The 22,811-nt window shown below is 41.4% G+C and overlaps 2 protein-coding genes across 7 annotated transcripts in view; one reads left to right on the top strand and one right to left on the bottom strand.

The window, feature by feature from the left end:
- Positions 1 to 14,106, bottom strand: part of CHP1 (calcineurin like EF-hand protein 1) — a 47,135-nt gene extending 33,029 nt beyond the window's left edge. The window contains exons 1-2 of the mRNA XM_025998498.2: positions 13,376 to 14,106; positions 3,867 to 3,939 (exon numbers count right to left, since the gene is read on the bottom strand). Of these exons, the coding sequence (XP_025854283.1) occupies positions 3,867 to 3,939; positions 13,376 to 13,442 (140 nt within the window). The 5' untranslated portion in view covers positions 13,443 to 14,106. The remainder of the gene's footprint in view (positions 1 to 3,866; positions 3,940 to 13,375) is intronic.
- Positions 14,107 to 14,118: 12 nt separating this feature from the next.
- Positions 14,119 to 22,811, top strand: part of EXD1 (exonuclease 3'-5' domain containing 1) — a 35,496-nt gene continuing 26,803 nt past the window's right edge. The window contains exons 1-3 of one of the 6 annotated variants that reach the window (XM_072738305.1): positions 14,126 to 14,206; positions 15,335 to 15,520; positions 22,157 to 22,225. In XM_072738305.1, the coding sequence (XP_072594406.1) occupies positions 15,388 to 15,520; positions 22,157 to 22,225 (202 nt within the window). In that variant the 5' untranslated portion in view covers positions 14,126 to 14,206; positions 15,335 to 15,387. Of the gene's footprint in view, positions 15,521 to 22,156; positions 22,226 to 22,811 lie in introns of all 6 variants that reach the window. The other 5 variants (XM_072738302.1, XM_072738304.1, XM_072738303.1 and 2 more) reach the window with 5 other exon arrangements.

Here is a 22,811-nt window from a genome sequence, read left to right as displayed (position 1 = left end):
TTAAAAAAAAAAAAAAAAAAGACCTTCGGGACCCCTGGCTCTCTCAGTCCTTAGAGCATGCAACTCTTGACCTTGGGGTTATGAGTTTGAGCCTCATACTAGGGCATGGATTCCTTAAAAATAAAATCTTAAAAAAATATTTCTAGTCTGGTTCATTTTTTTTTCTTTTTCTTTTTTTGGTTAGGATTTTACTTATTTATTTAAGAGAGAGAGAGAGAGAGCGCGTGCACGAGTGGGGGGAGAAGCAGAGGGAAAGGCACAAGCAGACTTCCCACTAAGGCTGGAGACCAACGTGGGGCTTGATCCTATGACCATGAGATCATGACCTGAAATTAAGAGTCAGATGCTTAACAGCCTGAGCTACCCAGGCACTTCTGATTTATTTTTTCAAGTGCAAAATTACATAGTCCCTTTAACAAATGGTACTAGGACCGGTAGATATCCACATGCAAAAAAATGTTTGAATATATACATATATTTAACATATATATGTAATATATATATGTAATATGTATTATATAATGTTATTATATATTTTATTAAATGTGTCAAGGACCTAAATAGAAGAGCTAAAACTATACAACTCTTAGAAGAAAATATAGGCATAATCTTCATGACCTTGGATTTGGCAATGGTTTCTTAGATATGACATCAAGAAGCACACAGACCAAAAGAGAAATTAGATAAATTAGACTTCATCAAAATTTAAAACTTTTGTGCTTCAAAGAATACTACAGGGATCCCTGGGTGGCGCAGTGGTTTAGCGCCTGCCTTTGGCCCAGGGCGCGATCCTGGAGACCCGGGATCAAATCCCACGTCGGGCTCCCGGTGCATGGAATCTGCTTCTCCCTCTGCCTATGTCTCTGCCTCTCTCTCTCTGTGTGTAACTATCATAAATAAATAAAAATTAAAAAAAAAAGAATACTACAAAGGGAGTGAAAAGATAATCCACAGAATAGGAGAAAGTATTTGCAAATCTCATATTTCATAAGGATCTAGTATCTAGAATATAGGAAGAACTCTTAGCACTCAACAACAAAAAAAAAACAAACCAAATAAAAAATAGGGAAAGGACTTGAATAGGCATTTCTCCAAAGAAGACATACAAATGGTTAAGCATGAGAAGATGCTCAATATTAATAGCCAGCAGGGAAACACAAATCAAAACCACAATGATTTACCATTCACACCTACCAAGATAGTTAGCATTAAAAGACAGTAAGAAAAAAATAATAATAAAAAAATAAAAGACAGTAAGTGTTGGTGAAGATGTGGAGAAGTTTGAACCCTCAATACATTCATTGCAGGTGGGAATGTAAAACAGTACAGCCTCTGAGGAAAACAATTTGGTGTTCTTCAATAAATTCAGCATAAAATTACCATATGGCCCACAATACTACTCCTTAGTATAAGTTGAATGAGAATTAAAACGTATATCCACACAGGACGCCTGTGTGGCTCAGTGGTTGAGCGTCTGCCTTTGGCTCAGGGCGTGATCCTAGATTCCAGCAATCGAGTCCCACATCAGGCTCCTTGCATGGAGCCTGCTTTTCCTCCCTATGCCTGTGTGTCTCTGCCTCTCTTTCTGTGCCTCTCATGAATAAATAAATAAAATAATCTGAAAAAAAAAACAAAAACAAATGTCCATACAAAAATGTTCATAGAAACACTATAATAGTCAAAAAGTGTAAAAAACCCAAATGACCATCAACTTATCAACAGATAAGCAAAATGCAGTACAGACATACAATGGAATATTATTCAGCCATAAAAAGGAATGAAATACTGATACATGCTATATTGTCGAAGAATCTTTAAAAACACCATGTTAAATGAGAGATGCCAGTCACAGAAGGCCACTTACTGTATGATTCCATTTTTTTTTAAAGATTTTATTTATTTATTCATGAGAGATACAGAGCGAGAGAGAGAGAGGCAGAGACACAGGCAGAGGGAGAAACAGGCTCCATGCAGGGAGCCGGACATGGGACTCGATCCCAGGCCTCCAGGATCACGCCCTGGGCTGAAGGCAGTGCTAAACCACTGAGCCACCAGGGCTGCCCTGTATGATTCCATTTTATATGAAATGTGCAGAGAGAGAAGAAAAGTAGACTAGTGGTTGCCCCTGAATTAGAAATGACTGCTTATTGGGTACAAGGTTTCCATCTGGAGTGATGAAAAGGTTCTGGAACTAGACAGTAGTAATGGTTATACAACAATATGAATGCACTTAATGCCAATGAATCGCATACTTTAAAATGGTAAATTTTATATTATGTGTATTTGCCTCAATATAAAAAAAGAAGAAAAAGCGCCCAGTGTGGTCTTTGCACATGGTAGGCATTCATAGTTGTTGACATTAATGACTATACAGCATAGTTTGAGTCCATCCCAGCTTCCAGTGATAGCAAATTTTGCCCTGCACAAACACGGCCCTATGGATTTTTTTTTTTTTTTTTGGCCCTATGGATTTACCAGCATTCTCTAGCAATTCTGCCTGAGGAGTATGTACAAAGACTTAGCAACTGTATTCCTTCCCTCTTTATACCACATCCCACAACTGTGCTAGAAGTCTTCCAAAGAATTCCTAAACTACTTCTTGCTTCCTGCCAGCCATTAGAAAAGCTAATAGCTTCATTCTATATTAGTCAAAGCTGAGCTTGCTACTGAGAGTTGGGTGGGAGGTAATGGTAAGGAGAAATTTCATTGGACTATAATAAGTCAAATATGAAGTGGAACAATATCACATTACTCTTAAATCATGTAATTAACTCTAGACCAGAGTGTCTTAACTTTGGCATGTTTGATACTTAGAGAAGAATAATTCTTTGTTGTGGGCAGGGGACAGGGGGCTATCCTGTCTGTTATAAGACTTTTAGCTGCATTCCTGGCTTCTACATACCAGACATCAACATCACACCTCAGTCATGACAATCAAAAACATCTCCAGGTATTTTGTTGCCTAGGGGCAAAAGAGCTCTCAGTTGAGAACCACTGCTCTAGACAAAAACACTCAATATCTTATCTAACTTAATATATACAGAGTGGTATACCTTAGGATTATGGAGCTGGATTTGGAAATGAGAGGAGAGGGTGAAACAATCTAGACCACCTTGGATTGCTATGTATGAGCCAATCTTCTGAAAGCTAACATGTTTGATGAAAGGTCATGGGAAAACTCAAGCAGAGAGAGCTGAAATTCTCAAAAGGATGTTCCCAGGACCAGAACAATGACCACTCCCAAACCAAGGAGAGTTTTTGTTTTGTTTTGTTATGTTTTAAGATTTTATTTATTTATTCATGAGAGACACAGAAAGAGAGGCAGAGACCTAGAGACACAGGCAGAGGGAGAAGCAGGCTCCATGCAGGGAGCCCGATATGGGATTCGATCCCGGGACTCCAGGATTACGCCCTGGGCCGAAGGTGGATGCTCAACCCCTGAGCCACCCGGGCGTCCCACCAAGGAGAGTTAAGAGTAAGGCAGAAGGGATCCCTGGGTGGCGCAGCAGTTTGGCGCCTGCCTTTGGCCCAGGGCGCGATCCTGGAGACTTGGGATCGAGTCCCACATCGGGCTCCCGGTGCATGGAGCCTGCTTCTCCCTCTGCCTGTGTCTCTGCCTCTCTCTCTCTCTCACTGTGTGCCTATCATAAATTAAAAAAAAAAAAAAAAAAGAGTAAGGCAGAAGACAGTGATAAATGTAATGTCATTCTTCTGCTTAACTGAATTTCCTTCTGAATCCATGATGCTCAAACACAGGGAAGAGAAATGGTTCCTGCTCTCTGTGCTCTAGATGCCTATCACCTCTACCCTGGGGATAAAGGCACCTGGTCAGACGTTGGCCCAGAAAAAAGATGGGAACTGCCTACCTGAGAGTCCCGTTCTCTCCTTTGTCCAGGCTGGTGAACCGGCTGTAGAGGCGGGTGATCTGACTGTGGGAAACTAAAGAACACAAAATTAGTCCCATTGGGAGAAGTCACCTTCCACTCAAACTGAACTCAAGCATGGCCCTTCAGAAGTCAACTACCTTTCTGGTCCCAGCACACCACCATACACTTCAGAGAGAATAAAATGGGGAGATATCTCAAGTCTAACTCCTTTCTAGAGTTTCAAAACAGAAATTAAAAAGCTGGGGCATGGGATCCCTGGGTGGCGCAGCGGTTTAGTGCCTGCCTTTGGCCCGGGGCGCGATCCTGGAGACCCCGGATCGAGTCCCACGTCAGGCTCCCGGTGCATGGAGCCTGCTTCTCCCTCTGCCTATGTCTCTGCCTCTCTCTCTCTCTCACTGTGTGCCTATAATAAATAAATAAATAAATAAATAAATAAATAAATAAAAGCAAGCAAGCTGGGGCAGCCCTGGTGGCTCAGCGGTTTAGCGCCGCCTATGGCTCAGGGCATGATCCTGGAGACCCGGGATTGAGTCCCACGTTGGGCTCCCTGCATGGAGCCTGCTTCTCCCTCTGCCTGTGTCTCTGCCTCTCTCTCCTCTCTGTGTATTCTCAAGAATAAATAAAATCTAAAAAAAAAAAAAGAAAGAAATTAAAAAGCTAAAGAAGAAAGAAGTTAGAAAATAAATTGAAAGCACTCAAAATTCAGGAATGAAGTCTAGGCTTTTCATTAGGATTTAGCCACTTAAAATGTCAAGTGGCTAAGATTAACAAAGCGGAATTTAGTTTAAAAGAAAATTGTGAAACTTTCACCTTTTATTTATTGGCCCTTTCACTTGACTTGTAAGCTCTGAAAATGGATGCTTTGATTAAAAACATACCAAATAGTTTGCTGTTTCAGGCTGGCAATATCAGGCTGGTTGACGACACTTAAAGACTGGGGCAGATTCTATTTTTATTTTATTTTTAAAGATTTTATTTTTTCAAAGATTTTATTTTTAAAGAATCTCTACACTCGTGGAGGGCTTGAACTCACAACCCTGAGATCTTGAGTTGCAAGCCCTACCAACTGAGCCAGCCAGATGCCCTTCAGGCAGATTCTATTTTTAAAATCTGGTTTGCTCCTGTACCAACCATCAGTGGCTTTCTCCTTCCTTAGGAACTGACATTTAGGTAAAAGATCACAGGGTCATATCAGCCTCTTTTCTGTAATTACATGAGCTCCACTAAGCTCCCAGTAAAGGAATGGGCTCCCAGAAAGCAAATTAGGCAATCTGTAAAAAGATCAGGTTATCATCAGATGATATCTACAAGGAAGCTTTTTTTCCTCATTTTTTAACTCAAGCACAAACTGGCCATTAAAATGAGGCAAGAAGCGCAGATACACAGTAAGAATTTGAAAATACAAAAAAAGAATTTCTGCGGAACAGTTTAGTTTCTTGGCTGATGGGAACTAGGAGGGGAGAAAAAGGAGAATTATCAAAAAAGAAAAGACAAGAGCCAAAAAGGGTGTGGTAAGTGTGGACTTTGTCCTCCACTGTGCCTTTAGGGGCTTAAGGGGGTGGCTAAAAGCATTCTGATAGTAGCCCTCCTCCCCCAGTTCAACAAAACCTACTTGCAGTTTTAGGAACAATGGGACAAAGTAAACCGGGGCACAGCGGGAGAAGCAGGAAGTGAATGGCCTAGAGCTAGGATGAGAGGACACACTAGGCGCAGCAGTGAATTCTTCAGCATCAGATTTCATTCCAAGCTGGGCTGTTGGGTACTAGCTCTCCAAACACAGCAGAGAAGACTCAATCCCAGCCAGCAAGGAGCCAGCAGGTGCCAGGCACTGAGTGGACCTACTGCCCGGCCAAGCTCTCTGGTAAGGGTCAGGTAACAGATTGATCCCATTCATGGCACCACGGCCTACTTAGGGTTGAGCAAAAGGGGCTGTAGAGAGAACTACATCAGTCCAGGAGAGGAAAGGGCTTAGCAAAGTGTCTAGTACAATGTAAGAACTCCAGATTAGCCATTATCATCATCATCCTTACACTCTAAGCCTGGAGGTACAGTTTTACTGCTGCACTAACTAATCTCCACCTTTCTCCTGACTGGCAGCTACAGACATTTTCTTCAGGAACCTGACCTGTTTACCCTGGCTGTGGCCTCTGGCCTCAAAGACTGCTCTAGAACTGAAGTTCTCTTTAGTTTAACAAAACTAAGTCAATTAAAGAATGACTAACTTTCCCAAAAGATTTTTTGAAAATCAAATTTTTTTTTTAATTTCTTTTTTCTTTTTTTAATTTTTATTTATTTATTTATTTATGATAGTCAGAGAGAGAGAGAGAGAGAGGCAGAGACACAGGCGGAGGAAGAAGCAGGCTCCATGCACCGGGAGCCCGATGTGGGATTCGATCCCGGGTCTCCAGGATCGCGCCCTGGGCCAAAGGCAGGCGCCAAACCGCTGCGCCACCGAGGGATCCCTGAAAAACAAAATTTGTTCACAATCTCAATACCACTGTTTTCATTTCTTTATGTACCATCTAATTAATATCAGTCACTTGTATACTTTCCATACTTGGAATAGTTTTTCATTTATTTCATTTAGTTTATTCACTCATTATTTTTCTATATTGCTTTGGAGTACTTCTTAATAATGGCAGAATATTTAGTCCACTGGATCAGTTTTTATTTTTTTTTAAGATTGATTGATTGATTGATTGATTTGACATCAAGAGAGAACATGGGGGAGAAGCAGGCTCCCTGCTGAGGGGTTGAGGGGACCCATGCAGAGCTCAATCCCAGGATGCTGGGACCACGACCAGAGTCAAAGGTAGATGTCCAAATAACTGAGCCACCCAACCACCCCTGGATCAGTTTTTAGTACTTAGACTACTGTATTTTTCAGATTCCTTCTAATAAGGAAAACATTCAATTGTATTTCTTTTTATACTAATTTGTTTGGGCTTTTTTTTAAGATTTTATTTTTAAGTAATCTCTATACCCAACATGGAGCTCAAACTCACAGCCCTGTAAGAGTCACAAGCTCTATGGATTGAGTCAGGCTGGTGCCTTTTTTTTAATTTGAGAAAATAATCCATACACGTAGTAAATATGCAAATAGTACAAGAGTGTACAAAATGAAGTCTCTTTAACAACCAAATCCCCCAGTTTCCCTTGCCAGAAGCAAACACTTACCAGTTTTTTGTAATTTCTTCTAGAAATTCAGTATGTGTATATATAAGTATGTATAGCTATCGATAACAATTTTAAAACTGGCTGGAATGTCGTCATTTAGTCCAACCCCTTTAACTAACAAATGAACCATCAGATCTTTCTAATCTAAATCATCTCAAAGAACCAGACATTGAAACCTATTTAAGTATGATTCTGAAAATTTCCTTACTAAGTGCTGGTATGGTATTACATTCCAGATTTCAGAAAAAAGGTTAGCTTATGGCTGGTTTCCTTAAAAATATGGAATGCTTGGGGCGCCTGGGTGGCTTTGTCAGTTAAGTATCCAACTGTTGCTTTTAGCTCAGGTCATGATCTCATGCGCTGTGGGACAGAACCCTGCAAAGCACTCCATGCTGGGGGAGTGGAGGGGTATCCTGCTTGAAGATTCTCTCCCTCTGCCCCTCTTTCCTCACATGTGCACTCTCTTTCTGAAATAAATAAACAAACAATCAAATAAATAGTTTAAAAAATATGTGGAATGCTTCACAAATTTTTTGTGAATGATAAAACCTGTGATCTTCTAGAAGGAAGGGGGTTACATGGAAATCGGTGGAGAAATGTACAACCAGGGCAGGGGTGCCTGGATGTCTCAGTAGGTTAAGCCTCTGCCTTTGGCTCAGGTCATGATCTCAGAGTCCTGGGACTGAGCCTCTGGTGGGAGTCCCTGCTCAGCAGGGAGTCTGCTTCTCCCTTTGCTCCTCCCCTTTGCTTGTGCCCTCTCTCAAATAAGTAAATAAAAATCTTTTTAAAAAAATGTACAATCAAATGTCCGCTTTTAAAACTTAATATGGTCAAATGTCAATCTATGTCCTAAACTTCAGAACTAATGTTTAATAAGAAGAAAGGAGAAAGAGAAGGAGGAGGAGGAGGAAAGCAAACTTTAATTTACATGCTAAATTCACCATGACAGAGAATAAAAAGCAATCTCCAAGGTATAGAGCTCAGAGCAACTTCAAGGAGCAGAAAAGCATCGGACCTGCCATAAAAGAAGGCAGGACAAGTTTCCAGTAAACTATTCTCACCAGGCGGCACGACGCTAACAGGAAGGCGCCCTAAACCTGCACCAATTCTCAGTAACTCAAAGGAAGTCTCTTGACTTTGCACATGGTCATGTCTTGAATCAAGCTATATTTTTCTCCCCTAATGGGCAAATAATTATTTTATACTGTTGAAAGATTACTTGAAAGATCCTCCCAATTTGACTACAAATCTATTATCACTACCTCATGCTCAGAAGAAGAAGGCATTTTAGAGAAGTAGCAAGCACTAGGCAGGAGTGACAGAAAAATAAAATGAAAAAGGAGTAAGAGAGGGAACCCTGGGTGGCTCAGCAGTTGAGCATCTACCTTTGGCTCAGGGTGTGATCCTGGGGTCCAGGATTAGGTCCCGCATTGGGCTCCTTGTGTGGAGCCAGCTTCTCTTCTCCCTCTGCCTGTGTCTCTGCCTCCTCTCTCTGTGTCTCTCATGAATGAATAAAATATTTTAAAAAGACATTAAAACAATGTAACAACAAATCACTTTCTTATAATTGGGGAAATCTGAATATGGACTAAATGGTAGATAATATTTTTAAATTATTGCCAATTTTCTTAGGTGTGATACAGTACTGAGGTTATGTAGAGAAAAAATTCCTATTCTCAGGATACATGAAGAAATATATACCTTTAAAAAATATTTATTTATTTATTTATTTATTTATTTATTTATTTATTCATGAGAGACACAGAGAGAGAGAGAGAGAGAGAGAGGCAGAGACATACGCAGAGGGAGAAGCAGGCTCCATGCAGGGAGCCCGATGAAGGACTCAATCCCAGGACCTCAGGACCAGGGGACCACACCAGAGCCAAAGGCAGCTGAGCAACCACTAAGCCACCCAGGCATCCCACATAAAGAAATATTTAGAGGTGAAGAGTTGTTATCTGCCTTTCAAACGGTTCACCAAAAAATACACATATACGTGTGTGTGTGTGTATGTAAATAAATAAAGCAAATACACAGTTAAAGCTATATATACTTAACTATGTAGGTAAATCAAAATGTTAATTGTTGAATTGAGGTGGAATGTATACGGATATTCATTTTACTACTTTAACTTTTCTGTATATTTGAAGTTTTTCATCACGGTAAGGTGGGCAGGAAACACACACAGCTTTACAAATCACTTAACCCCAAACTAAAGGTATTAGTTATATGTGCATTTCCATTTCATTCAACAGGAGCCAGAAGACAGCACCTTTGGGCAACATGGCTTGACAGGCAAGGGCCATGAAGGGGTCTTGCATTTTGAGACTGTAGTAGCCTGAAGTTGAACTTCCTTGTACATTTTAGTCCAGTAAATTATTCTCAAGCAATTGCCTTTGCCAGACTTATGCTTTTTGTTGAAACTACAGAAAAATCCACATTAGGTCTATCATTACTTTACCTTCTCAAACAAAACCTCGCCAGCCTATAAAACCTACTTCCTTTTTTTTAAAATAAGATTTTATTTTTTATTCATGAGAGACACAGAGAGAGACGCAGAAACATAGGCAGAGGGAGAAGCAAGTTCCCTGTGGGGAGCCTGATGCAAGATTTGATCCCAGGACCCCAGGATCATGACCTGAGCTTAAGGCAAATGCTCAACCACTGAGCCACCCAGGTGACCCTAAAACTTACTTCCTTTTTTTTTTTTTTTAAGATTTTGTTTATTTATTCATGAGAGACAGAGAGAGAGAAAGGTAGACACAGGCAGAGGGAGAAGCAGGCTCCATGCAGTCCACCTGACGTGGGACTCGATTGGATCCCTGGTCTCAGGGATCACGCCCTAAAACTTACTTCTAAAACCTGTTCAACTTTGTCCCCATACCACATGACACATACCAGAACTAGAGACTAAAATTAAATGAATGGGGACCCGAGCTGAGGATCCCTGGGGATCTCAGGGTTGTGAGATTAAGCCCTGCATCGGGCTCCAAACTGGGTGTGGAGACTACTAAAGATTTTCTCTCTCTGCCCCTCCCCCTACACAATGGCAATCTCTCAAAAAAATTTTTTTTAATTAAAAATGTTTTAAGGCAGCCTGAGTGGCTCAGGGGTTTAGCACCACCTTCAGCCCCTTCTCCCTCTGCCTGTGTCTCTGCCTCTCTCTCTCTCTCTCTCTCTCTCTCTCTCTGTGTCTCTCGTGAATAAATAAATAAAATCTTTTTAAAAAAAAGTTTCAGATTTTTTTTTTATTTTTTTTAAATTTATTTTTATTTATTCATGAGAGACAGAGAGAGAGAGAGAGAGAGAGAGAGAGAGAGGCAGAGACACCGGCAGAGGGAGAGGGAGAAGCAGGCTCCATGCCAGGAGCCCAACGCGGGACTCGATCCCGGGACTCCAGAATTGCGCCCTGAGCCAAAAGCTGGCGCAAAACCACTGAGCCACCCAGGGATCCCCCTAGATAATGTTTTTTAAACTGTTAGCAACATCAAGATTTCCATTCCTTTAAATGTTTTATTTCTAGAGCTGGGGAAATGACTTATTTCTAGTCCAATGGTCCCTGAAAATAGGAAAAGCATAAATGCTGTAACCTCTCCACTTATTTAGCCCTAGACAGTTTTATAACTAGCACATACAAATATTTTCCCAATAAGATGATTATCATCTATGGTTCAAAATAATAGCTGACACTTACCTGGTACTTAAATATCAAGCACTATTCTAAGTAGTTCACATAATTTCTCTCATTTAATCCTCATAAGAATCCTGGAAAGTAGGTACTATTATTATTCCCATTTACAGATGATGAAACTGAGGCTTACAGGTAATTCTTACCTAGAATGAGTTTGCCAAACACTTAAGAGATTACATTTCAAATACCGGCTAAACCAGTCATGCATGAATTCTAATCAACTTAAGACTGCCTGGAAAAGATGTTTAAATATAATAATCAATTCCAATGCAAAGCTTTCATATTGAATATAAAGTCGGTTTTGCTCAATTATGCCACATTCTCTTACTGGCAAAGGGAGTAGTGAAATGTCTTATTACTTGTTTTTAACTGGATAGGTTTCTGATAGTCCCCTGAACTCTTAACGAAACAAGAAGCATATGAAAACTGGACAAATTCCACTCCTCCACCTCACCCTCAGGTATCTTGTTTTTAGTTTTCTAAGCCTTTGGGATCATGTTAAAATTACTGTTTTAAAAATCAACTCTGCTCATGGACACCAACTGGATAAACTGATGGCTCAACTCCCAGGGCAGAGGAATGACTGTGTAGCAGGCTAGAGGAGAATGCTCCTGGAAGCCACCCAAAATGTCCTAGATTAATTTATTTAAATCGAATTCATTCATCCACGTAGCAGGGTCCAACTTCTGTCTTCTCCAAGACCAGCCCACAGACTCAGTCTTTCTTGAGTTCTGAAGGTGGGTGGCACACAATTTCAGCTACCTTACATCGTAATGCTAATCTTAACTCTTGTGGGCATCTCTTGTTACCATCTGCTTTGAGCACCTAGCATAGTACTAAATATAGACAATGCAAAAATTCAGTAACTACTTTTTTTATTAGGCTTTCTGGCTCAACGTACATTGGCACTGGTTGCGGCTGATAATCTCCCTCAGATTCTCCTTGGATTCACTTATTGGCAACTAGGAAAACAGTTCTTCCAGGAGTAAGAGCCACACAGTAAAATAACTCCAGTCCTATAGAGTCCAGGGTCTTTCTATTTTGTCAAATGTAAATAAGCCCGAATGGGATTAGTGCTCCCTTCATCTTGACGCAAAAATAGGTTTTTCCCATCTTCACTAAGGCTTACACTTCCTCATTTTGTGACTTTCTATTTTAAGTATGAATACTTCAACTCTGGTGTCACTTTAGACCTAAAGCAATTCTTATATTTACAAGTGTGGCCAGAGGTCATGGCCACAAAATTTAATAAAATGCTTGCTGAATTCAAACGGACTATACTTCTATCTCTTGGAGTCAGTGAATCATCAAATGACCATAAGGTGAAGAGGCCAAACAACTATTACACATCATAAGCAGCTCACTGCTTTTCGTCATTCATCTGAAACCAGTAGGTGGTGTGCTCATAATCCTTAAAGATATTTACGAAGAGGCTACCTGCCCTGCGTGTGTGTGTGTGTGGGGGGGGGGGGATGCTGAAAGCAGTAAGCCAATCCGACAAGGTTGGGGGCTAGATAACATCCCTTCCAAATTGAAGATTCTGGAAAGTTAAATTTGTCAGAAAGCACAGGACAGCATTCAATTTCTCTCAGGTCACCGCTGCCTGTGTAATTCTGTAGTTCCCCCAGGACCCTTCAACATTACCTGCATATGGGCCACTGAGTTACTTACCGGTCATCTCATTATTAAAGACAAGTTACCGTGAAGCGACAGCTCAGACACTTACATAACCCAAGTAAAATACAAGAGTCATGATGGATTACTGAGAAAATACTGTATGCATTATACAAAATTGTGTGGTGATGTTACACAGAGCTTCTGAATTCCCAAAGCTCTGCTGCCCCTATGTTCAGGTTAATGAGGAAGAGACTGGACTATAAAAAAATCAGTTCCTAGTACAAATTCGCACTGAGATTTTGGAACACAACCAATTTCCATAGCGACTGCATAAAGTACACCAGCATAGTAGAAATCAATATTATCTGAAATTAGGACAGCAAGCATCCTCAGTGTAAGTAAAAGAAACAAACAAAAATCTGGTAGTCACAGTATCTGCTTTTTTTTTTCCTCCACAGGTTCAGAATGAAACAAATCTCACAGTCTCAGACTCCTCATTCTTTAAAGTCTCCTGTCACCAGGTCACGTCTTCCAAAGCCTTACTATACGATCTTGCTTTCTAGACTTATTTTTCCAGTTGCATTAAGAATTTATTTGTGATTTCCCACAGTTGACAGTGATTTTAAGTGCTTGCCCCAAAACGTCACAGGAACATATTATGTTTTCTATAGGATCCATCCAGAGCTCTTGAATTCGAGGTTGGTGCGAGGAAAGATAAAAGAAAGGAGTTAGGGGGCTTTCATGAACAGGGAAGAGAAAAGAGCGGTGCCTGTGCTCTAAGGGTGATCGCGACCCCTGCCTTTGAGGGGAAGGACAGCCCCCCGCTCCGAACAGCCGTAAGAAGAGGTCCTCCAGCCTTCGGCCGCGAAGCTCCTGGGCTGGAGGCTGATCAGTACCCGGTAACCTCCAGGCACCTCAGCTCCGGACCTCAACGACAGCCACCCTCGGTTCTGAGGCCAGCCTGAAGCGCCCGGCCGCTTTCCCACCCCCTCCCCGAACTCACAGCCAGTCTCCTTCTTGATCTCCTCGAGCTCTTCGTCCCGCAGTAACGTGGAAGCCCGAGAACCCATCACCGAAGCGGGAGCTCCTGAGGGAGCAGGGGCTCCTGAAGCAACGACGGCAGCGGGAGGGAGGGAAGAGGGAGGGAGAAAGGCCCAGGGGTCAAGAAGCGAGAGGGCAGTATTTCTACTGCGGACCCGGGAGGGAACCCAGGGGTGGCAAGAGGGGGAGAGGGCGGTCCCCGAGAACCAGCCAATAAGGAGTGAGGCTGCGCCCGGCCCAGGAGCCGACGTCGACGCTCCCAGCACCAGCCCCCGAATGAATCAGCCCAGCGCAGGGCCGGGTATTCCTAAGGACGGACCACGCCCCCCGGAAGCGTGACGTCACCGGCCTTAAAAAGGCAATGCCACTCTGGCTCTAGCGACCGCAATTAAAAGGGCACCGCCATCGACCCACAGTTTTACAATGAACTAACCGCTTGCAGACAAAGTAGCCAACCCGTTTCTCGCAGAACTCTAAGCCTGGAAGCGCCACCCACAGGTGGCAGGGATTGCAGAGAGAAACTATAAAAATAGACCAAACGCCTCTTGGGGCGACTCTAGGGTGTGTCTCTTGGGAACTGCATGCTGGGAGTTCCACCTCCTCCTTTTTCCTGGAGGTCCTCCCGCCTCCTGGCCGCTGGGGGCGCTCGGGAGCCGGCGTACTGGCCGCGCGCTGATTGGCTCGTCCGGAAACAGCCGGGACCTCGGGTTCCGCCCTGCTGGCGTCGGCGTCTGCGTGTGCGCCTCCGGTGCGGTGTACTTCTTGGTTTTTTCCCAGCTGTGTCTGTCATTTGGTAACCGTCAACGCCGGCTTCGAATTCCCGAGAGTTCCTCCTTAACAGCAGTACCTCCTTTTTTAGTTCAAGACTGAAGCTCGAGGAAGTCACCGTTTGGCTGAAATTGAGACGAGATTTCCCAACTTCCTTCGGGGGGAAAAAAAAAAATAACGGTGGACGAGATTCGGTTCCCAGCGTATGGCCCGCCGTGTATTTGAAGTTTCTTATTTTGCCCTAAAAATGAGGAATTTTGCATTTTATTTTCATATTTTTGTTTTCTTGGAAATGTTTAAGCCATTCGTTAACTAATTTAACCCTCTCCGGTGAAGTTGTTTTCCTGTGGCTTCTAGTGCCTTTTCACCCCCTCCCCCACCCTTCGTGGGTTGCTTTGTGCATAACCGATTTGAGATACGGAAGAACCAAATTCTGACCGCTGTAATTTAGTCCCTAAACTACTCTTAAGCTTTACCTAAGGTTTTGACGACTTAGCCTAAGGCCAAGGTTCTAGTCTCACTGAGTTGTTTTCATGACTGACCTGCTCTTCTTGTCTATCTAGTGTCCTCTCCCTTCAAATGCGCTCAATTGGCAGCCAGATTGCTCATGCATACGTTGGGATAATTCTAAGTCACCTATGCTTTGGTTGGTAACAGTGTCAAACTCTGGAAATGTTGTTAATGTAGAAGAGGCCAGAAGAACTTAGATCCCAGATATTTCTGGGTGAGCAGCTTGTGGCCGCATGTATTGGCAGATATTTTGCCAACGATAGTTTTTAAATTATTTTAGAGTTTCTTTCCTTCCTTCCGTCCTTACTTCCTTTATTTATTTGGGTTCGTGTTAAGATATACGTATGACCATTTAAGAACCTCTGAAATGTTCTGCTTGTTCTAAATGAAAGGTAGTATTACCCCATTTTAAAGACAACCCAAACATAGGGTGCCTGAAGTCTTATGGGCTTTCAGTTTCCCATGTATAAATCAGAATTGGTGCTTGCGATGGTCCTTTTCTCTTTATCGTTCTAAAAAGATGAGCAAAACTGAATTATTCTCATATTTTTCTTTTTCTTGTCCCTTCCAGGCATGGGGAAAGGGAAAATAGCCTCATTTCCCAAAAATATTGTTTAAATCATAGACCTCTTTTATTTTCAAGTGTTTGGTTACTTAAAGAAGATTATTTGAAGACTGCTTTTGGAATCAAATAGCATGGATCCCAGCAGTGACTACCATTTCCTCAATCAGATTTTGTGGAGAAGGGTGAAACTCACTTTGGTTTGTGGCATCTTTGAGGGAGTACTCCAGCATGTGGACCCTAACAAGATTGTTGTCCTGAAGAAAGGTCTCTTTACTTGTTATTATCTTCTCCCTTTTAAGAAATTAATAGTTAAATTTGGATGATGACTCTGGGGCTTCATTAGCAAGTGGTAGGGAGGCATTCCTATTTCAGGGAAAAGGTAGGAGGAAGAATAGAATGTTTATTTTCCCTAACAGAAAAAATGGTTGCATCTGTGGGCTTGTCCTCACATACTTTTATTATCATGACAGTGGAAATTTTCAATGTATGGATTCTTTTTCATTGGGTACTTCTTTTCTTACCATATGCATCTTGAAGTTAAAAATAACCACTCTACTAGAGAGAATTTTGGCTTCAACGGACAAATTCACAGACACTAAGGGATTAATTTTTGTCATGCAAAAGGAAGTCCAGAGATTGGCTGCTGAGGAATAGTGCAGTGGCTCATAGATGCCAGGAGGAACCAGGTGTCTTGTAGGTTTTACCACCTCTAATCATGTATTATCCTCATAGTTACACCTACCAGCTTCAGTTCTGTTCATGGTAAGGGATGCTACACAGGAACAGCCAAGTGGAAGAGATGCATAGGGCAAAGTCCGTGGAGGCTCAGAGTTTCCATGCGCCCCTGGGTGTACCACTCTCCTACTTCCTACATGTACTCATTTTTAAGCTCCAATATACAATTTTTATTCAGCTAGAATATTGACTTGGCTAGGGTAGTTGTTTACCTGGCATTAAGTTTTAAGTTCACAATTGAAACATGTATAAATGGCATTTGAGAGATTGGTGTTACTGTTATAAGTTAAAATAGACCTTTGTGAACCAGTGTGGGACTATACCAAATTTTTACAATATTAATTCATTCAGTAATCATTTATTGGTAGTTTTGTATCACAGGCACTGTGATAGATACCAGGGATATAGATAAGAGTAACATAGTCCTTGTCCTTAAAAAACTTAGTCTAGTAAGGAAACAGATGAGGAAGTAGAGATGTATAATGCAGTGTAATATCCTTTCTAATATAGAGATGCACAAGATGCTATGGAAACAACGGTTCAGTTAATTTAGTTCTGGGAGTGGTACGGTTAGGCTAGTGGGGAATGTATCCCAAACGGGTAAGATTTAACTGGGTGGGAAAAAGAGGGAAGGTATTTTAAGCCAGTGGTTCTTAAACTTTATCTGTATATGAGAATCACCTGGGGGACTTGTTAAAATCACAGAATACTGGGCCACCCTCCAGGAGTTTCTGATTCTTTTTTTTTTTTTAAGATTTTATTTACTCGTAGAGACACAGAGAGAGGCAGAGACACAGGCAGGGGGAGAAGCAGGCTCCATGCAGAGAGCCTGACGTGGGACTCGATCCAGGGTCTCCAGAATCACGCCCTGGTTGCAGGCGGCGCTAAACCGCTGTGCCACCAGGGCTGCCCAAATTTCTGATTCTTAAGGTCTGGGGTGGGGCCCAAGAATTTACATTTCTAACAAGTTTCCTGGTGCTGCTGATGCTCAGCTGGAGAACCACACCTTGAGAACCATAGTTTTTCACAGACGTAGCAGCATGTACAAAATATGTAGAAATATGAAAACTTTGTTCATTCAGAAAATGTAAGTAAATTTCTGTATGGGGATATAGTGAGACTTAAGGCTGGAGAAGGAGGTATGGGACTGATCGGAAGGCCTTAACATATAGTATTTGGATGCTTCTGAAAGCCATGAGGAACAGTTTGAAAGATTTTTATTTTTTAATAGGCTCTAGCCTGAACTCATGACTGTGTGATCGAGTTGCTTGCTCTACTGACCGAGCCAGCAAGACGCCCCACAATTTGAAGGATTTTTAAGTGGGAGGCATCTAAGTTTTTGAGCTTTTTGCCTGAAATTTTTAATGCTATGTTTGTTAGGAACCATGTTCAGCTGCTGGAAACCTATGTCAAACAGCTTAAACAAAGCAGGAGTTTATTCTCTTATATAAAGGAAGGCAGCCCTCCCAGGGCTTCGGTGGGTCTTCCCAGAGTTGGTAGAGATCCAAGATTCTTCATCTTTCTGCTCTACCGTCTACATGGCTTCAAACCTCAAGATCATGTGATGGCTGGTAGAAGTTACATATGGGAGGAAAAGGGGTAGGGAGGTGTTCTCCCAGATGAGACCGTCCTCTTCAAGAGATGCCCTGGAGGTCCAGGAAGCCACCACTGTCTGTGGGGAGAGTACGCTCGTTGCCAGCCTAAAAGAATGGCATTGAGTTGGCAACAATTAAGATATGCTACATGCTTGTTCAACAAAGCATTCAGTCTAAATGAAATATTTTTAAAAAATATTTATCCATTCATGAGAGACGCACAGAGGGAGGCAAAGACAGGCAGAGGGAGAAGCAGACTCCATGCAGGGAGCCCGATGTGGAACTAGATCCCGGGACTCCAGGATCATGCCCTGAGCCGAAAGCAGATACTTCAACCACTGAGCCACGCAGGTGTCCCTAATGGCTAAACTTTTATTTAAATTTTTTTCTTTTTTTAGAGAGAGTGTGCATGCGAGCAGGAGGGAAGAGGGAGAGAGAGTATCTTAAGCAGGTTCCATACTCAGTGCACAGCTGAGGTGGGGCTCTATCTCAGGACCCTAAAATCATGACCTGAGCTGACGTCAAGAGAAGGACATTTAACTGACTGAGCCATCCAGGGACCCCTATTAGCTAAACATTTTAAAGCAAAAAGCTTTAAAGACTTAAAAATATTAAAAATAATAATAAGTAAATACATAAAAATATTTATTATAGGGGTCTCTTGGGGCTCAGTCAGTTAAATGTCTGCCTTCAGCTCAGGTCATGATCCCAGAGTCCTGGGATGGAGTCCTACATTGGGCTCCCTGCTCAGTGAGGAGTCTGCCTCTCCCTCTCGCTCTGCCCCTTCCTATGCTCATGCTCTTTCTCTCTCTCAAATGAATGAATAAAATCTTAAAATATTTATTATATTTTATAATTATAAAATAAAATTTTTGTCTATTATGTAATTATACATTTTTACAAAATATACAATATAATACTTATAATTTGTGATTATTTTCATAGTAGTTCCTATAAGTGAAATTATTAGGTAAAAATTACAGATACTTTAAATATATTTTTTCAAGATTTTATTTAATTTTTTTGAAAGAGAGTAAGAAAGAGATAGCAAGCAGGCAGAAGGGCAGAGGAGAGGGACAAGCAGACTCCCTCCTGAGAGGGGAGCCTGACACAGGACATGATCCCAGGACCCTGGGATTACGACCCAAGCCAGAGGAAGACTCCCAACAGACTGAGCCACCCAGGTGCCCCTACTTTAAATATTTTTGACGCATATTTCCAAATAGTTTTTCAAAAGGATTGTGTCTTTTTACTTTACTACTAGTATGAGTGAAATACAGTAAATAATCTAAGATTGGATTTTTTAAAAAATGGTGATGTGTATATTTCCTAACTGTTTGCTAGTTTTATAGGTAGAAAGTGGTGTTTCATCTTGGCATGTTAAAAAAATGTTCCTAAGGCAGTTGAACATATTTCTTTACACTTGTTTACTAATTTTATGTACTATTTGAACAAAGCAGGGAGTATTTTCACTATGACAGCTATGTGAAGTAAGGGCTCTAGTAGAGAGAAACTAGAGGGAAAGAGCATAGACAGATCTTGACAATCAACAGATCCAATAAAGGAAATATGAGGGCAGCCCCGGTGGCACAGTGGTTTAGTGCCGCCTGCAGCCCAGGGCATGATCCTGGAGAACCGGGATTGAGTCCCACGTTGGGCTCCCTGCATGGAGCCTGCTTCTCTCTCTGCCTCTCTCTCTCTCTCTCTGTCTCTATGAATAAATAAAATCTTAAAAAAAGGAAACATGATGGGGGTCAGAGCTAAAGCTCAGTAAGGAATGGAAAAGAGAAGACAGATTTTATTATTTTTTTCAAATTTTAGAAATACATAAGAGATGGGATAAGTACCTGGTAATCAATATGCTGAGTGAAATAAGTCAATCAGAGAAGGACAAACATATGGTCTCATTCATTCATTTGGGGAATATAAAAAATAGTGAAAGGGAATAAAAGGGAAAGAAAAAATGAGTGGGAAATATCAGAAAGGGAGACAGAACATGAGAGACTCCTAACTCTGGGAAACGAACTAGGGGTGGTGGAAGGGGAGATGGGTGGGGGTGGGGGTGACTGGGTGACGGGCACTGAGGGAGGCACTTGGAATGAGCACTGGGTGTTATTCTATATCTTGGCAAATTGAACACCAATAAAAAATAAATTTATTTAAAAATTAGATAATTAAAGAGCAATGGAAGGGTTCCTGGGTGGCTCAGTCAGGTAAGCATCTGACTTGACTTTGACTCAGGTCATGAGATGGAGCCCCATGTGTGTTCTGCACTGAGGGTAGAGCCTGCTTAAGATTCTCTCTCTCCCTCTGCACCTCCCCAGCCCCGTATGTGCATTGTCTCTCTCTCAAATAAATAAATAAATAAATAAATAAATAAATATCAATGGAAAATGACTACTACATTTCTGACTCAGAAGATTAGGTATATAGTATGGTTATTAATTGATAGAACTGTAAAGAAGAAATTTGTTGGTTACTGGGAGAAGATAATGATTTCAGGTTGAGATCTTACAGCAAGTCTGCTGTTAGTTGGAAGTGTGAGTGGAGCTCTGAGAAATAATCTGTGCTGTAGAAATAGTGGATGTTCAGGGCACCTGGCTGGCTCAGTCCAAAGAGCATGTGACTCTTGATTTCAGGATTGTGAGTTTGAGCTCCATGTTAGGTAGAGATTTAATATAAGTAGGGAGGGATCCCTGGGTGGTGCAGTGGTTTGGCGCCTGCCTTTGGCCCAGGGCGCGATCCTGGAGACCCGGAATCGAATCCCACGTCGGGCTCCCGGTACATGGAGCCTGCTTCTCCCTCTGCCTATGTCTCTGCCTCTCTCTCTCTCTCTCTCTGTGACTATCATAAATAAAATTTTAAAAAATAATAATATAAGTAGGGATTATTTATATTTAAATATATGTATATACATATATAGGAAATCAGGATGTCAGGTGGTAGAGGCAGTTGAAGAGACAGGAAAGAGCAAATAAGAGAGACAATATGACATTGGTTCAGAGTTGTGTATTAAAACATCTGAGGCCTGGGTTTGAATCCTAACTCTGTCTTTTATTAGCAATGTGAACTTGAGCAACTTATTCAACCTTTCTGAGTCTCAGATTCATCCCTATCAGAGATAATGAAATGCCTCTCTCGTTATATTACTGGAGAATTAAATGTGGGCAAATAATTAGCATGGTGCCAGCTCTGAGTTGGTGCTCAGTACGGTAGCTCTCGGAAATTAGTAGGAAAAGAACTAAATTTGAAGTGTGTCCGATATGCCAAAAAAGAAAGGAGAGAACAGTATTTGCCAAAAGATACATGGGAGCCAAGGGTGATAAGACTTAGTTAGAAACTCTTTTTTTTTTTTTTTTTGGATTTGAAAAATAGTTGTGATTTTTAACCTCAGTAAAAAGACTTTCAGTGGAATAGTGAGGGTGAAACTATTATTTTGGATTGCTGCACGATATAGAAATATACAGCCACTGGGAGCACTTAAATCTAGAGAAATGATACCATACTGTAGTTATGACATTTAAACTTCTTGTAACTCTTACTTGCTCACAGTAGTAGCCCTATATTTGGGCCAGGAGTTAGATTATTGTCCTTGACCATATTTTCTAGCAAGTAGCATGGCATGAAACAGGGTATGGACTCTAGAAGTAGTCAGCTGCCTTAAAATTTTATCTGAAATTAGGTATGGTAAAAATCAATAGAAATATAATAGGGCAGCTCCGGTGGCTTAGCAGTTTAGCACCGCCTTCAGCCCAGGGTGTGATCCTGGAGACCCGGGATCGAGTCCCTTGTCAGGCTCCCAGCATGGAGCCTGCTTCTCCTTCTGCCTGTGTCTGTCTGTCTGTCTCTCACTCTAATAAATAAATTAAAAATCTTAAAAAATATAATAAATAGTTCTTAGCATCAAGGCCTTAGAATATTCTTTTTCTTAAAAAATATTTTTATTCTTTTAAGAGAGAGCAAGCGAGTGAGAACATGGCAGTGGAGAGGGGCAGAGCGAGAAGTAGGCTCTCTGCTGAGCAGGGAACCCAACTCGGTCGGGTCCTGAGATCATGACCTGAGCTGAAGTCAGACGCTTAACCAACTGAGCTACCAAAGTGTCCCTAAGATGTTCTCGGAAGAATTTAAATTCACCATCCTGCTGCTGCCCTTTACGTTCTTGGACCATTCTAAGGTTCCCTCTATTCTCTGTCCTACTTGTTTCAAGGCTATAGCTTTGTAACCTATTATTAACTCTTCATTTCTTGGGGAAAATAATTTGGAGATTTTTGTAAAACTCAGGTATGACACTTTTTTAAAAAGATGTATTTATTTATTTTAGAGAGAGTGAGTGAATGGATGGAGGGACAAAGGAAGAGGGGAAGGGAGAGAATCCTCAAACAGACTGTGCACTGAGTGCAGAGACAAATGCAGGGCTCAGTCCCAGGACCCCGATTACCTGACCTGAGCCAAAATCAAGAGTCAGACACTAAACCAACTGTGCCACCCTGGTGCCCCTAGATATGGCATTTTTGAGAGGCATTATTTTCTTATGATTTTTACTAACTAAATTAATCATTTTCTATAACAGTGAAGAATGTAGAGACTGGTCGGAGCGTTCCAGGAGTAAAGATGTTTTTTGGGTACGAGATTGTGAACGGTGAGAGCTGCGTGTTTCCTGACTGTGGATATTGGGATTTGTAGTAGTAGTAAACCCACTGCTCTGCTTCATTCCAGTTTTTGAAAAACTGAGATGCTGTATTGCCTTTAATATTGCATTGATGAACTCTTACAGTGGGTATTGGAGAATTGACCTTTATCTTAATTTTTTTGGTGTGTAATATGAGCAGAATGTCATAAAGAGTTTTAATCATCTAGGGTTTACAATGTGAGAAGTGCTGGTGCCCGTTACTAGACACTCAACCAGTGGGCAGTTAAGAATCTGAACAGAAAGGAATTGTCTTGCTCAGCAATTGAATTTAACACTACAGAGTCTAAGTATATTCACAGCCCCTTATATGAAACCCTGGAGTCCAAATGTTTCAGAATTCAGAAACCTGGATTTTTGGAAAACAACACTATATACTCTTTATATTATGTAACATCTCAAGCAGGTTTGGGAAGCACTCTGTAATAAAACATTTCTACAGGGAAATGTGCAGATAATAATTCTAAATGGAATAAACTAGGACCATAAATAGTATGTCAGTTAGGTTTTGCTGCCAAAAGAGTTACAGACAATTTTT

Source organism: Vulpes vulpes, chromosome 15 (genome assembly GCF_048418805.1).
Source record: "Vulpes vulpes isolate BD-2025 chromosome 15, VulVul3, whole genome shotgun sequence".
In the NCBI taxonomy this organism is placed as follows: domain Eukaryota; kingdom Metazoa; phylum Chordata; class Mammalia; order Carnivora; family Canidae; genus Vulpes; species Vulpes vulpes.
Note: the sequence above shows the minus strand (reverse complement) of the source record. Positions and strands in the feature narration are given on the sequence as shown.